The 17,154-nt window shown below is 40.3% G+C and overlaps 1 protein-coding gene across 2 annotated transcripts in view; it reads left to right on the plus strand.

Annotated features, from left to right (window-relative positions):
- Positions 1-17,154, plus strand: part of prkd3 (protein kinase D3) — a 43,017-nt gene that overhangs the window by 24,643 nt on the left and 1,220 nt on the right. Inside the window, exons 4-18 of one of the 2 annotated variants that reach the window (XM_079458991.1) lie at positions 5,413-5,544; positions 6,625-6,782; positions 7,241-7,430; positions 7,506-7,577; positions 7,648-7,831; positions 7,979-8,102; positions 9,500-9,577; positions 11,852-12,143; positions 13,783-13,835; positions 13,990-14,062; positions 14,282-14,388; positions 14,815-14,976; positions 15,357-15,455; positions 16,236-16,503; positions 17,030-17,115. In XM_079458991.1, the coding sequence (XP_079315117.1) occupies positions 5,413-5,544; positions 6,625-6,782; positions 7,241-7,430; positions 7,506-7,577; positions 7,648-7,831; positions 7,979-8,102; positions 9,500-9,577; positions 11,852-12,143; positions 13,783-13,835; positions 13,990-14,062; positions 14,282-14,388; positions 14,815-14,976; positions 15,357-15,455; positions 16,236-16,503; positions 17,030-17,115 (2,078 nt within the window). Of the gene's footprint in view, positions 1-5,412; positions 5,545-6,624; positions 6,783-7,240; positions 7,431-7,505; positions 7,578-7,647; positions 7,832-7,978; positions 8,103-9,499; positions 9,578-11,851; positions 12,144-13,782; positions 13,836-13,989; positions 14,063-14,281; positions 14,389-14,814; positions 14,977-15,356; positions 15,456-16,235; positions 16,504-16,695; positions 16,751-17,029; positions 17,116-17,154 lie in introns of those variants that run through there. The other variant, XM_079458992.1, reaches the window with a different exon arrangement.

Here is a 17,154-nt window from a genome sequence, read left to right on the forward strand (position 1 = left end):
GTAAAAAGCTCTTCGTGCCTTGTCTCTCAGGTCGTTCACTGCCTTGTTTAAGTTTCCGGTGTTACTGATGTTTATACCGAGATATGTGTAGTTTTGGGTTTGCTCTAAAGGCACGTTGTTGAGTTTAAAGTTGTGATGTTGGTTTTGTCGACTATGCCTTTTCTGGAATATCATAACTTTGGTCTTTTTAAGGTTCACTGATAGCGCCCATGTTTGACAGAAGGTGTGCAGGATGTCTAGATGTTGCTGTAGACCCTCTTTTGTGGGTGACAGCAGCACCAGATCATCTGCAAACAGAAGGCATTTCACTTCAGTGTCTAGTAGGATGGGACCGGGTGCTGGTGACTGTTCTAAAGCCCGAGCTAATTCATTAATGTAGATGTTAAATAGAGTAGGACTCAGACTACAGCCCTGTCTTACTCCACGACTCTGGGAGAGGAAGTCTGTGTGCTTGTTGCCTATTTTAACTGCAAATTTGTTATCCGTGTACATTGATTTGATGATGTCGTAGGTTTTTCCTCCAATGCCGCATTGAATAAGCTGAAAGAAAAGCCACTCATGCCAGATTGAGTCAAAAGCTTTTTTAAAGTCAACAAAGCATGAGAAGAGTTTTCCTTTATTTTGGTTAATTTCTTGGTCGATTAGAGTATGAAGGGTATAAATATGATCTGATGTGCGGTATTTTGGTTGGAAACCGATTTGGCATTTTCTCAGAATGTTTCTGTCATTTAGAAAGTTGGTGAGTCGGCTGTTTAGGATGTTACAGAAGAGTTTACCTAAGTTGCTGTTTACGCATATTCCGCGGTAGTTATTTGGGTCGAATTTGTCTCCGCTTTTATGGATTGGGGTGATAAGACCTCGGTTCCAGATGCTGGGGAATATACCTGTATTAAGGATGGTGTTTAACAGTTTGAGGATGGCAAGTTTGAATTTTTGGTCCGTGTTTTTAATCATCTCATTAAGAATGCCATCAATTCCGCTTGCTTTTCTGGATTTAAGTTTGCATATATTATCGCATAGTTCCTCTAGTGTAATTTGGTAATCTAAAGGGTTTTGGTAATCTTTAATAGTTGATTCTAGGGTGCTTAGTTTGTCTTCAAGGGTAGTTTGTTCGTGGTTGTTGTTTATATTACTAAAGAGGTTAGAGAAGTGGTTTATCCATACATCTCTGTTCTGAATGGGTAGTTCTTCATGGTGAGATTTATTAAGTGCGTTCCAATGTTCCCAGAAGCGGTTCGTTTCTAGAGATTGTTCAATTGCTCTTAGCTGATTTTGTATATCTTGTTTCTTTTTTGTCCTTAGGGTGTCTTTATATTCTTTAAGTTTTTCATGGTAGAGTTGGCGTGTGTTTACATTATCCGCATCTCTGTGTTTCTGATTTGACAGAATTCGTACTTCTTTTCTAAGGTTTTTACACTCATTGTCGAACCATTTCTCATTGGCAGGTCTCTTTTTTGTTTTCGTATTTGTTGATTTTAGGTTGGCTAGTGTTGCAGATATTGTAAATATATTGTTAATTCTGTCTACTGCTAAGTTTACGCCTTCGTTATTGTGTGGAAATGGCGTATCTAGGAATTTATTAAGTAGGTTTTGAATTTTTGGTTCACATATTACGCTTTGGTATATATCTTCACTATTTTGTTTCCATCTGTATGCGTGTTTAAGGCTATGGAGTTGAGTTTGATTTGGTGCCTCAGTGTTAGGTTTAGATCTGTTTAGGTAAAGAGTAATTTTACTGTGGTCTGATAAGGGGGTTAGTGTGCTAACTGTAAACGCTCTGAGAGAATTTGGATTTAGATCGGTGATGAAGTAGTCTACTGAACTGTTACCCATCTTGGAACTATAAGTATACCTACCATATGAGTCTCCGCGCAGTCTGCCATTGACTATGTACAGACCCAGTGTACGACACAGATGGAGAAGTTGTAATCCGTTTTTGTTTGTAGTTTTGTCATAGTTGAGTCTTTTTGTTTGCGTAGGTGGAGGAAAGACGTCTGCTCCTGGAATGTGTTTGTCTCCCTGGGAGTGAAGTGTGTCTGATTCTTCACCGGTCCTGGCATTCAGGTCACCGCAGATCAGAACATTGCCCTGTGACTGGAAGTAGTTGATTTCTCCTTCTAGGGTTGTGAAGCTGTCTTCGATGAAGTACGGTGACTCTGCAGGCGGGATGTAGGTTGCACACAGGAAGATGTTTTTCTCTGTAGAAGTAAGGGACTTGTTTATTTCCAACCATGTATAGAACAGGCCCGTTTTAATAGTTTTTATTGAGTGGGCGAGATCGGACTTATGCCAGATCAGCATTCCGCCTGAGTCTCTGCCTTGTGTGACTCCCGGTAGTTTGGTGGACGGGAGGATGAATTCTCTGTAGTTTGTAGGGCGACCCGTGGGTCTGTCTCCTCTGTTCCATGTCTCCTGTAGGATGATAATGTCTGAGTTTTTGGTTTCTGAGGTAAAGTCTATGCTTTTGCTTTTTAGACCAAAAGCAGATGACCTCAGGCCTTGAATATTCCAACATGATATAGTAAATGCTTTGTTATCCATAAGGTGTTATTTAAATTAGCGGGTTTTGTCTTAAGACAGTAGCTGTGAACAGATCAGGTTCAGCATCTGGTGGATGTCTTTCAGCTCGGCTGTCGGAGCTTGTGCGGATGTTGGTGTGGGGTTTCTGCTCACTGTCTGGGCATAGCTGAGGCTGCCCGGGGTCTGCTGCGTGTGCTGGGTGGTGGGTGTAGGCAGCAGGGATGATGTTCTCATCTGTTGACTGTTGCGATGGTAGGTGGGTGGTTGTGGTCTTTGGGTGTTTGTAGGTCCTGTGTGGTTCATCCCTGTTCTAGGTGGATGCTGTCTTGCTCTGTTGTTTGAAGTTGTGGTGTTGGTGCTGCGGTTTAGAGTAACATCTTTTAGTCTCTTTGCAAAGACAGGGACAGTTGCTCTGTACAGGTGCACATGGTCATAAAGGCATGTGAGGTCCAGGGTAGGGTGATGTGCCAGGTGCACTTGAGTTTTTAGTGCGCAGGTTCTTGAGAGGGATGCATTTATTCGTTTAATTGTGTCTAGGTGGAAGTCTTTCCGTGGCAGCAGTGTGGACACAATTTGCGCATTTGGGAAGGTGGATGTGGCTTTCTCGATCACTCTCTGTAGTGATGTGGCCACTCTTTCCTGTTGTGCTCTCAGGTCGTTTGTGCCAGTGTGGATTATTATGTGTTTCGGTGATCCTAGTTTTTCCTCATTTAGCAGCTTCAGGGCGCTGTGAGTATTTGGGCACCAGAGTTTGGACACCCTGTGTTTAGGGAAGAGCTTCTTTTCATCTATAAACTTCCCATTTGAGTCTATTAGAAGGACAACGTCTGGTTTTGGTGTGTCACCTATGGGTGTTGGGGCGTTGTCCGATTCTTCGGTTGGTTGTGTGCTGGGTATGGGGCTTCGTGGGGGAAGAAGGTTTTGGCTAGGTTGTTCCACTGGGTTTTGAGGGCTGTGGTCAGTTTGAATGGTGACCTGTTGTAGTGGGTCCTTGGTGGATGGTCCTTGGTGGATTTGAGGTCTTTGGAGTAGGTCTCTCTCTCTGTCTCTCTCTCTCTCTCTCTCTCTCTCTCTCTCTCTCTCTCTCTCTGTCTCTCTCTATCTCTCTCTCTCTCTCTCTCTCTCTGTCTCTCTCTCTCTCTCTCTCTCTCTCTCTCTCTTTCTCTTTAGTTTCTTTTATTTGTATCTCTAAAGCTGCAATACAGAACCTTTGCCTCTCTGTCGCCCTCTCTTTTTGCAGGCTAGTACCATTACATAGTTTGAAAGGAGTAGTTCCGTGAGAATGTCATACAAGCCGTCCGTGTGTTTATTTCTTCTGTCGAAAACAAATTGAGGATTTACATAGCAGCTTCAACTGGCTCTATATGAAACCAGACAATGAATAACATTTCAACATTTTCTGAAATTAAGAAAAATGTAAGTTTTTGGAACAGATCAAACGCAGAATTATAAGGTTCTATCTGCAAAATACTTTTTCAAAACCTTAAATGAGTATTGTAATAATGTGTTTATATGCTTTTACGACATTTATATCATACTTTGGACGCATATCTTTTTATTCAAGTTAAGCATAAAAGACAGTACTAAATGCTTTATCTATAGTGCAGATGTTAATTTTAGTTGGGTATATGATGGGCCATTTAATAAAAAATTAATCGATGTCGGCATTAAGGGCTTAATATTGTAAAATGTAAGGCATTAATTGCATAATAAGGTAAACAGGAATATCAATAAAATATTTATTTTAAACATTTCTTCAGGTATTTGCCACTGTCACTGAGTAGTCCGGTCACGTGACAAAGAACGCTCATCCTGATTGGTCCTCTTGTGTGCATTCAAAGTGCTGATTGGCTCACAGACTTTATTGAACCAAGTTATAATTCGACTTTGTAGATAGAACCGTTTAGTTTTCTTGAAAAAAGTCCCAAAATGAAAAAAAGACTTCAGTCCTGGACGTGCATCCTGGAGGCAGTGCGAGCAGTGTATTTATTATAAAAAGTATATAATCTTGACATTTTCTTGGAAAACAACTAATCGTTTCACTAGAAAACACCATCAGCTGGGGCCGTGTAGAGCCTTTTAAAGCTGCGATGAGATTGAAAGATGGACCTTAGCCAACAGCCCCCCGTGTAAGTGCATTATATGGAGAAGAATGCTCTCCTCATAAGACTCAATTTGTTTTCGACAGAAGAAAACACAAGGACGGCTTGTATGACACGTGGCTGAGTGAATTATCTTGAACCTTTCATTTAATGTGAACTGCTTCTTTAAGTCGAATGACATCAAACGGACATTTGAAATCGTACCAAACAGATCAACTTATTAATCATTATTATAATCTTGCCGTTGTGAACCACGGTAGGATAAGGACAATGTTTATTTGACTGCTTACGTGTACGTTCACTACAAAGTGAATATGGTGCTTTGTCACATTCCTTGTGGATTGCTCGCTCTCTGTCACGCTTACTAATGTTTGCTGTGATGGAGAAGAAAATATTGTTGGAATTTTTTCAAGTAACCTCAGAATGCTGGCCGGGTTCTGAGCATCTCACCACAGAGGAACAAGCTGCTTTAAAGTCCCTGGTATTTTAAGAAAAGCGATCCACCTGCCAAAGTCGGAGAGACTGTTTCCTTTTACCAGTTAGAAAATGTTGTGTGATTTTATCAGAAACGGGTGCTAGCACATTACTCGCTCATGCATCAGATGTTTCCTGACCTTCTGCTTTCAGATGTAGTGTTACGTTCTCCCACAGAGAATCAGCAGATGTGACTGTATTACAGTAACTAATGTTTATGTGTTTCGTCTTCTTTCGTTTAATTTTCATTTCAGTGTTTCGTTATGTCACCCATTCTTTGCCTTGAGTTTTCCTTTAAGTTTCGTTCTAATTGCAGCTCAGGCGACGGTGGAAGATTTCCAGATCCGACCTCACACGCTCTACGTCCATTCTTACAAAGCGCCGACCTTCTGCGACTACTGCGGGGAGATGCTGTGGGGGCTCGTCCGGCAAGGCCTTAAATGTGAAGGTACCCTCAGAAATGTTCCACACTTTAGCTATTGTAGTATTGAGTTGTGGTTTACTACATATACAATAGTGCTCTGTGAACGCGCGCAGCACATCATTACTGTATGTTCAGACTGCTTTGATGTACTGGCAGGGATGTGTCACAGTGTGATGTGTCTGTTGTCATCAATACAGCTTTCAAGTTGAAATCGCAGGTTTCAGGAATTGATCCCAGTGCTGGATGTGACTTTCAAAACCTTGATCAATATTATAAGCTCCATTTGTAAGAAGGCATGCTGGTGAGATCGATCTAGATATATGAAAATCTGCTATGGTGAATATTACAACAACAGTTTTTAAAGTACACTTTATGTTATAAGAGAAAAAACTAAATTGTGCAAATTGTAGTCGTTTGGAATATTGGGACAACAAACATGGACTGAATATTTGCCGGCTTAGATATAAAAAACTATTACTTTAATTCACATGATTTGATGATCATGACTTAAGCTTATTTTAAAATGTTCAATAAAAGATGATACATTTTTACATGATTTGTTACATTTAAAGGGACAGTTCACCCCAAAATACAAAATATTATGTCATCATTTACTCACCCTCAGGTAGTTCCAAACCTGTATAAATGTCTTTGTTCAAACGCAAAGTAAGATATTTGGAAGAACGTCGGTAATCAAACAGATCTCATCCCACATTTATTCCCATTTATAGTAGGGAAAATAAATACTATGGAAGTGAATGGGGGATGAGATCTGTTTGGTTACTGACATTCTTCCAGATATCTTCCGTGATGTTCAGCAAAAATAATTTACAGGTTTAGAACAATCTGAGGGTGAGCAAATGATGACAGATTTGTCATTTTTGGGTGAACTATCCCTTAAATAAGCATATGTTGACGTATATCTAGCCGTGCTAAAGGGAACGGGTGGAGCCCTCTGCTGGACTTTAGCTGAACATCAAATGATTATTCTCAGATTATCCTGAACTTGAACCAGATTTTTTATAGTTCCTGTAATATCTCAATTTTAACCATGATCCTGATCTTGTGTTATTTCTGATCCTGACTTTATTTCTGGATCCTCAGGTTGTGGGTTAAACTATCACAAGCGCTGTGCCTTTAAGATCCCTAACAACTGCAGCGGTGTAAGGAAAAGACGTCTGTCTAACGTGTCTCTGCCTGGCCCCTCGCTGTCCGTCCCTCGACCCGCACCCCTCGAGTTTGCCACCGCGTCGCTGGAGGAGGTGAGTGGATGCCTGTCATGAGTTCTTTCTCACACTTTTACATAAAGATCTGGAATTTGATATTTTCTTCTAATCTTTTTGTTGTGAATAGTTAATAACGGGTTTAACTTCTGGAATATTGGAACCGTATAAAACTTGCGTATGTGTGTCGTGTTGAAGTTGGTTCAGTTGAGAGACATGCACACAGTTTCCAGAACTCAAAGCACAATAATGAAAATGTTTTGTTTTTGACCTATAAATGGTCTTGATGAAACAGAATGAAGGTAGTTCAATGGAATCAAGTGTAATTCTCTCGGCGGGTTGTTGTGATTGACCTCTGTGAAATTGAAAAATAAAACACAATCATGCTTTTTCTTCATTATTCAGTCAGAGTCATGCATTTCAAAAAAATTTTTTATTAATGACATTTTATAATGAAGTGACATTTATATTATGTTTGTTTTTAACTCCCTCGTCAGCGCCCCCTTCTGGAGCCAAGCAAGCGTGTCCCGTCATGGAGCGGACGGCCCATCTGGATGGAGAAGATGGTACTGGGGCGGGTGAAGGTGCCTCACACTTTTGTCATTCACAACTACACCCGGCCCACCATCTGTCAGTACTGTAAAAAACTTCTGAAAGGACTCTTCCGTCAGGGCATGCAGTGCAAGGGTGCGTATCGCTCTCTCTCCTTCACATTGAATAACGTACAAACATACAGACAAATAATGAATCACATGCTTCCAGACTGTAAATTCAACTGCCACAAGCGATGCGCTTCAAAGGTACCAAAAGACTGTCTTGGAGTTTTCAACGGAGGTATGCTCACGGTTTTCTCTAAAAAATGAATCATTTGCTGAAATAAACCTCATCACGTTGTCGTTTTCAGAACCGGCCAGTCCCGGTCCAGACTCCGATGCCACGATGGAGGTGGACAGCAGCGATGTGAACAGCGACAGCAGTCGAGGCCTGGACGACTCGGAGGAACCCACCACACCAGAAGACAAAATCTTCTTCATGGACTCGCCCTTCCTGGACCGGGAGAAAGATGAAGAGCCTGTCAAGACCATCAGGTGCTCAAGATATCTTTAGTGTCAACAAAACAACTGTACCGCCACATTCTTAACGCTGGGAACATTCAAATGAACCATTTTTTACATTTGTTTGATCATCAGTCCGTTAAAACTGTTACTGATCGGCATCTTTGGTTTCTCTTGAAGCCCGTCCACCAGCACCAACATTCCACTGATGCGTGTGGTCCAGTCGGTCAAACACACCAAACGGAGGAGCTCCACTGTTGTCAAAGAGGGATGGATGGTGCACTACACAAGTCGAGACAACCTTGTAAGATTCATGTGCTAAATTCAGTGAGCACTCATTTTAAGGAAGAGTTCACCTAAACACGCCATCCTGGATGTATTTGGCTGACACATGAAAGAACAATTCTCTATTAAGCATGGATGGGATGTTTCTCTATAAATAGGGATTTCCGTATTTTTGGACCTGGCGGTGGACGTGTCTTTGCATAGATGCGATATACGTTTTTGTATTCGTGACGGGATTGGCGGGTGGGGTATAACACAGCTGTTATAAATGCGGCCGCTTCATTCAGAACATCATTCTGCAAGTTATCTGTATGATCCAGAGAGCTGTGAAAACTGAATGCCAAACACAGATGTTTTTATACTCAAAATAGCCTGTGGTGTCGTTTTATATTAAGTGGGGAACCAAACACCTTTTTTTAACGTCTACAGACGACTCAGAGTCGAGGCGTCTGTAGGATATGCTTTTAAGCAACATTATCTATATAGAAACTAAAATAGGCCATTCCGATTTAATGGCTTGAAAGTAAAGAAAAGGCTGAACTAGTCACCATCCATTTATAACCTCTGTACTAAATACATACATTTAAATAAACCCATTCAAATATGATTATTACATGAGGATTAAAGCTGTATGAATGACGCAGAGGCGCCATCCAGTGGCTGTGTATGGAAGTCTCTTGTGTTCAAAAGTGCAGTGTTTAGGTGACTATTAAACTGCCAGTCAGAATTTGAAATGATTATATTTAGTTATTGTGTTGGCAAACAGTTGTCTGTTTTTAATGATGTGACCTTTAATTATTAACATTAAAGACACGCCGTGCTGTCTTCTTTCTTTTTGTCCTTGGCTGATCACATATGTTTTCTGGCATCCATCATTAAAGTCAGAGGTTCTCAAAGTGGGGTCCGGGGACCACGGTGGTCCACAATCCATGGTTGTGAATCCGCAAAATAATTATAAAACGATGCTGTTTTATTAAACACTTAAGGCGCCTGAAGAAACCCTTTTTGAAAGTGATATTTAAATGATTCAATGTGAAATGTGCTTTTAGCTATAACAATGTGTCTTAAAAGAAACGTGTTTTAAGTTATTCATTGGAATAAAACAATACGCACAGTTCGTAAGGAGCTCACATACACATTTGAAGTCATCAATAGCATGTTTTTATCAAATGTTTGTGTTAAACCGAAGAAAGGAAGACATCTTTTTGAGCGAGCTACGAGCATGTTAATGTCCCCATGTGAATGTTTGTTTATGTGTCACATAGTTATACACTTGCTGCTCAAGTCATCTTGCAAGTAATAAAGATAATAGAAAGAGAAGAAATAAGGATAAAATCATCAAATAGGTAGAATAAGAATGTAAAGTTTGTTGGAGTGACGTGTGTAGTCATAACTAAACGTGTGTTGTGTCCACAGAGAAAGAGACACTACTGGAGACTGGACAGCAAGAGTCTGACTTTATTTCAGAATGACTCGGGAGCCAAGTATTACAAAGTAAGAGTCCTTTACATATATAAATCAATTTGTTGTTGGGATACGTGTGTAGAAGTTCTGTCTGTTTACTGTAAGCAGTCATGATTGATTGATGTTTGATCGCTGTAAGGTTTGAATATGATCATGAATTGCTCATATAGATCATTGCAGTACAGTCGAAGGCGTATGAGAGGTCGTGTTTTTCCCTCTCACAAATACCACTGAGGTATCTGGTAGTTACCACAGAAATACCCTTCACCCCACCAGCTTGAGTGAGTCTGAACATCAAAAGGCCATGAACTACTTCAGATGCTGCTGCTCTGCGTTGGTTTTATATTCAAATGCGCTTTCTTTGCTTTATAGGGCAAATGTATGATGTTCATTCTATGAGTGACTGCAAACGGCTGTTAAATAGTAATGTGTTTGTACAGTATGTGTGAGGTAAACACTGAAAGCGTTGCTTGGAGGGAGACATTATTGTATGTTTAAAGTCGACATGAAATGAAAGCGACACTAATCATATCTTTCTGAGGGTGGATGTCCTTAAAAGTGACCGGCCCGACTCGGCTTGCGTCTGCCGTTTGAATCCGGGACTTTTTTTTTTCATTTTTATTTAATGAATTATCATTAATAGATTTTATTGTATGGACGAGAATTGACCAACGCTCGAGTCATGTTTTCCTTTTCTTCATCCACATCAAAACTGATTGGATCTCTTAATGTCCCACAGTGTGTTAAAGGGTTAGTTCATTTTGTCACCCACGTGTAAACCCTAAAGACATTTGAATGTGGTGTTGGGTTTTCTGCGGGAGTAAATTGTGATCGTCTCTTCTCAAGCTCTTAAAAGTCCAGTGTGTAGCTTTTGGGAGGATCTATTGACAGAAATGCAATATAATATACATAACTCTGTGTTCAGAGGTGTATTAAATAATGACGCGTTATGTCTTTATTATCATAGAATGAGCTATTTCTATCTACACACACCGCGGGTCACCTTGTATGGAATTCTCCATGTTGTTTGTACGGCAGCCCTAAACGGACAAACTGCTCTACAGAGTGCGTTTCATAAATACTTGATCTCCTTCAGTAAAGAGGTGAAAACGTGATGATATTTGAGTTCGGTGTCAGCCACCGTAGTGCTTCCAAAGGGCGGGGTGGAGTGAGACGTTTGTTGAAATTCACAACCTCACCACTAGATGCCACTAAATTACATACACTGGACCTTTAAAGTGCGTAAAAGCATTACAAACGAATGCATTCATTATTAGAAATAAATATTCCAAGTGTTTTGAAGGCACACCAACAGGTTTGGTGAGAACTGAAGTATCAAACGTTTTGACCTGTTCATTTCTCTCTGCCACAACACAAGAGTATCAGAGTGAACGAGAGAGAGAAGATACACGTCCAGACGTTTGAAAAATAAGACATTTCTTCTTCACCAAATGATGCTTTTGCATTGTTTTGAAGCTTGAGAAGAGCCGGCCACAATTCACTTCACTTTATAAACACAAATCAATCCACATTTTGGTTTGGAGGAAGAAAGAAAGCCATTGTTTTTGTTCAGTTCTGTGTATTCGTCTTCATTGTCCACTGGCGGTGTATCAGGTGGGGGGATGTCAGAGTCGCCCATTTGGGAAGCATAAGTTTCTTTTTGAAAGTAAAAGCCCTCTACTGGTTTTGCTTTTCTTTTTCGTGTATGGGGGTTTGAAGCCTGTCATAGGCTAACCACAGCCCCCACCCCCTCCAGTGGAGAGTGACCATCTCCTACACACACACACACACACACAGGAACCCTGTAATCATGAAGCCGCTCATAGGGCTGGGTCACATGATTCACCCACCAAACCACAAGCACTTCATCTTATATTCAGTAGAGACCGCAGGCGCAGCGTTGGCTCTGATTGGCCGCAGCTACTGTTTCTCGTGTCTCATGTGAAAGTAGTTTGGGGGCTGAGCAGACTCTTAAAAGGCCGCTCCGAGTCAGACGCGGCACATTGCTCTTTGTCAATGAAGATGAAATGAAGACTGTGGATTCTTGATATGCGTTTACCTTTGTTTAAGAGTAAATCTGGAGACACCACATGGACCCCTGTTAAACCCTCACGCTGTCCACGATTCTGGTTTAATGAACTCTACCATCACTTAACAAACTTTACAGCCGAACTTCAGATTTCGATTCAGCGGCATGTGGATGAACATTCATGATTCATTCGTAGACAACTGTGAGGTGTTTAAACAACGACCTCTCTGAGTGAGTCAGCGTGTGATTTTCTGACTCGCTCGTCTGACCCACAGGAGATTCCCCTCTCGGAGATCTTACAGGTGGAGGTGGCTCGAGACTTCAGCAGTTTAGCGTTGGGGGGCAATCCGCACTGCTTCGAGATCATCACCGACACCATGGTTTACTACGTGGGAGAGAACACCGGCGCCCCCCACCTTCACATCCACAACCCTGCGCTGGCCGCCGGCGGGGTGGGGCTGGAGGTTGCCCAGGGCTGGGAGAGGGCCATCCGACAGGCCCTGATGCCCGTTCCCGTTACTCCACAGCCTAGCGTTGGTACCACAGCGGGACAGAATAAAGATCACAGTGAGTTGTCGAACATCACATCTTTTCATCCGAGTTTGTGTTTTAGAGCGATGAAGTAAATGAGATCATCGGCTGATGTTTAACACGTGGAGAAAACAATTCAGTTGGAAAGATTTGTAAAAATTCATACATTCATTTGTATAAATATATACAGTGTGAATCCTCCAAAAATGTATGATTATTGGAAAAAGCCATCTGTAACTAACCGTCACGGGCATGAAAGCATATCCTATTTAAACCTACAAATGATGATATAGTTGCGAGCTTGGAAGTCTTGTATTGTTTTGTAAATATGAATAGGAATCGAGTGGCTCGTGCTAAATGCCTCTCAGGCAGATTTTCTGTGCTATTGTTTAGTTGGAGAGAGTGAACGGATCGCTCTTTAATATCCTGATGCATCTCCATTTAATTGTGTCGAGAGAGACGGAAGATTAAAGAGGTTTGGCGGATCTGGATTAATAAAAGCTGTTTAGTTATAAAACCGTTTTCAGTGTACGTACATGTGAGGATTTGACCCACAGATGATTGATCCGCTTAACCTGTATGCAAGAGAAACCAGGCCAGATCCAACACATCACAGATTTACTCATTGCATGTGCTATAAGAACGGTCGAACAAAACTCTCGTAGTTGTAAAGTTCAACTTTACTTGCAATACTTGTAATGCAATATTTATTGTTGTAACATATTTGGGCCATTCTACAGAATTGGTGCAAACTGCTGTCCCATAAAAAAAACACATTAAAAAGTATTACCTTAGTTATTTACTAAGATTTATCTACTATATTATCTGCTATTTAAAATATCAGTAAGCTTAATATACAAAATCATTATTTATTGGGTACTCTCACTTGGGAAGTGGCTGTTGGGAAACACATTGTTCTAATAGGATTGTCGCATCGCACCACATCCAGTGTGGACAAAATGTACAATTATAATGGGTTCTATTATCTTTGTCGTGTTTCGCCGCACCGCGTCCGACATAGACGCGTGTAAGCCCTAAATGTCCACTCATGACAATTATATTCAAATATTTTTGGCATTTTTTCCCCCCACTGTTATTGTCAAAAGAGAAGTTCAAAAAAATATTTATTAAATTAATTTTAATATATATATATTTTTTTTCAAGATTACTTTGTGTGTTATCCACTTTTTTAATAAAGTCTATTAAATTATCAATTAAGATGTTATGATAGTATTTGATTTAATGTACTGTATATTCAATCTTACCTTTAAGATCATTAGATGCCTTTCACAAGAACATAATGATTCAAAATACAACAAATCTCATAAATCACACTTGAAATATTGTTCAATTGTAACTATTGTTGATTTACGTGTGAACATTTTCTTTTTTAAATAGCGAAAAAAGATTGAACAAAATCTTAATAGGTCAATATAATCATTCTTATTCAATTACATTTCATTGTTTTTTATTATTGACACATTTAAGGAGAAAAAGAACATTACAAAATATGAAAACTAACTGCACGATTTCTAGAAATGTGAACCTTTGATATTATACAGTTTGCATACATACAACATTTCTGTGGAAAACTCATTTTTTCAAGATGACTTTGAATAGCCCATATATTTATGTTCAGGATGTTATTGTGAATAACTGTGTGTTGTGTTTGCAGAGGAACTGTCCATCAGTATTTCTGTATCAAACAGTCAAATTCAAGAGAATGTGGTGAGTGTTCTGTACATGTTCACTCATGTGTGTTCTCCATACTAGACACAAGAACACTGGAAAACACTTTGTTCAGATTATTAACGGCGTCAATGTTTATTATAGGATAGTTGTGTTGAACATATATTGATATTGAAATGAATTGTTGTTTTAGGACATCAGTTCGATCTATCAGATTTTTGCTGATGAAGTGCTGGGTTCGGGACAGTTTGGCATCGTTTACGGAGGTACAGATGGATATGTCCTATTCTTTGATATCAATATTTCCTCTTGATTTTTGTAATTTTGGTAAGCAGTCTGTATTAAGCAGCATCAATTTTAATATGAATTCTAATCTAAGCCTGTCGCATGCCTCAATTCAGGGTCCCGGTCACCCTGTCTGGTTTATGATGTGATGGCACATTATCACAGTGAATTGTTATTTCTTGTGTGTTGTCTGTGATAAGGGAAACACAGAAAAACAGGCAGAGATGTGGCCATCAAGGTCATTGACAAAATGAGGTTCCCCACCAAACAGGAGAGCCAGCTGAGGAACGAGGTGGCCATTTTACAGGTCAATATACTCACATGACACACAAGAAAAGACTTCCAAGAGGAGAACCATATTCCTCTCTTATCGTTGTTTCATTTACGTATCAACTCCTGAATTCCCAAAAAATGGGAATGTTGAAAGACACGAAGAGTCTGAAGGGCTTAATGAAGGAAGATCGTAGAGGTCAAATAATGTGGATTTGGGTCAGTTTGATGAGAAATGTTTGAGTTGATATTGAGATCTTTAATAATATTGACTTTTAATCGGAGACAAATCTGATCTCAGTTTGACACATGGTTGACATCTCTTCTGAAACACATCTGTCAGATTTCTGCCTCTCATCGATGTCTAGGAGAAATAATGGAGATCTCATCTGTGGTTTGTCTTCATTATGGAACTCACTGCATAATGCACGAGAGCAAAGTGTGATTCATGTTTTTTTTGTAGAATTTGCACCACCCCGGCATCGTGAACCTGGAGTGCATGTTCGAGACTCCTGAACGAGTTTTTGTTGTGATGGAGAAACTTCACGGAGACATGCTGGAGATGATCTTGTCCAGTGAGAAGAGCAAACTCCCGGAGCGCATCACAAAGTTTCTGGTCACACAGGTTTGCAGATATCTCCCCAGACCTTTACTCGTATATGCCTCCACGTTTATGGTTTGAGTGTGTAGATGAGGCACTAGTCTGGATCTCATCAGTGGGTTTGATGGTTCTCTGTGGATGGATTATATGTCCGTGGGGCCGCTGGGGTGCACAGGAGCTCATCCATTAACCAGAGAACCTCTGCATGTTCACTGATATCATAATTATGGGCAAATCAAGCTTTTTCCACGACAACTCAAGGGGGGACACCACAAAAACACGCCTCCGAGTAGCCTGATGTATTTCATATGACTGAATCATTTCAACATACTTCAGACTTCACACATATTGTTGAATCATGAAACGCACCAATCCGTTGATACACTATCGCTTTCCTGCCGTAGATTCTTGTGGCTTTGCGACATCTCCATTTCAAGAACATCGTTCACTGTGACCTGAAGCCAGAAAACGTGTTGCTGGCGTCTGCAGAGCCGTTTCCACAGGTAAACACCTAAACAGTTATTCCATTTTTTTATTACGTCTTTTCTAGTTTTATTAATATTTTGAATAAGCTGTTCAAAATAAATATTTTATTTTATGAAATATTAATTCTCTTTTATTAGATCATTTCCAAGAAAGTTTAAAATAACCTTTTATTTTTTTATCTTTACATGTTATTTATTTCTTTTTTATATTGCTATATAGGTTTGAATTATTTATTTTCATATTATTTATTGTTTCATAAGTGCGTTATGAGAGGGGGGAGCGGTGGAGTCAGCCATTGGTTGCAATTTTCGTGACCTCACCACTAAATTTCAATGACTGGTCCCTTGATAGTTTTAGTTAGTACTATTAAAGGAGTGGTTCCCTATATAATTAAAATGTCATGATAATTCACTCACCCACATGTCATATAAGTCATATTCTTCTGTCGACTCCAAAACAAACTGAGGCTTTGAAAGCTTTCCAGGGTTCTTATCCAGACAAAGGCTGTTGTAAGTCGTGCGTCCTGGAGGACCTCCGAGGCAGAGCAATTCTGTTTGAAAAGTATATATATATTTTTTAGTTTCTTGAAAAACACCAATCAAGAAACCAATCACGCTAGTGTCGCTTAAGTCCATTATATGGATAAGAACCCTGGAACGCTTTCCTTTTGGTTTTTGTCAAATGTTGGTGAGTAAATTGTAATTTTATAGTGAACTACTCCTTTAAGCATGGTAATTTCTTTGTAATGACACCGTTGACCTCCAGTGAGTTGACCTCCTCTCTCTTTCTTGTTTCAGGTGAAATTGTGTGACTTTGGTTTCGCTCGCATTATTGGGGAGAAATCTTTTCGGCGTTCAGTGGTGGGCACACCGGCGTATCTGGCTCCGGAGGTGCTGAGGAGCAAAGGCTACAACCGTTCACTGGACATGTGGTCAGTGGGAGTCATCATCTACGTCAGCCTCAGCGGCACATTCCCTTTCAATGAGGATGAAGACATTAACGACCAAATCCAGAACGCAGCCTTCATGTATCCACCAACACCCTGGAAAGACATCTCCACCGAAGGTGAAAACACACAAATACATCCCACGGCGTAATGTACACTACCCGTCGAATGTTTAGGGCCAGTTGACTGAAACGTCCAACCTAAAAAGTGTCTCCAATTTCTTTTGAGACCACTGTATTTTTTGAGGCATTCAAGGATTTGTTAAGCACTTTACAGATGAATGAGTGTCTTTATCATTTTCTTACATCTAGACGTGCATTAAAGCAGTAGACCGTAGACGTCTGTCAGACAGCGAGCAGACGGTCCACCCCCACGTCTGTTCAGAATAGTTCTGTCCGCCCGAAACCTGAGACATTATACCGGCCTATCCCACTTTCACTCCTCTGCATTACTATAAATGTCACAGCATTACATTTATCTTGGGTTTGTAGTTGCGTGAGGGAATTATAATTCCATGCATAATTACATTACCACTTTCATTTCTTGTTGAACTCTATACAGACCTTTATACATTCATGTTATCAGCTCTGGGGTTCAAACATTATTTGAGTTGTGTTGACTCTTTCTAATGTGTTTACTCCACAGCTACAGATCTGATCAACAATCTTCTTCAAGTGAAGATGAGGAAGCGCTACAGTGTGGATAAGACTCTCAGTCATCCGTGGCTTCAGGTGAGGAGTCGACAGACCTGTAATGTTTCATCTTTTTTG

This window comes from Barbatula barbatula (genome assembly GCF_947034865.1).
Source record: "Barbatula barbatula genome assembly, chromosome: 6".
NCBI lineage: Eukaryota > Metazoa > Chordata > Actinopteri > Cypriniformes > Nemacheilidae > Barbatula > Barbatula barbatula.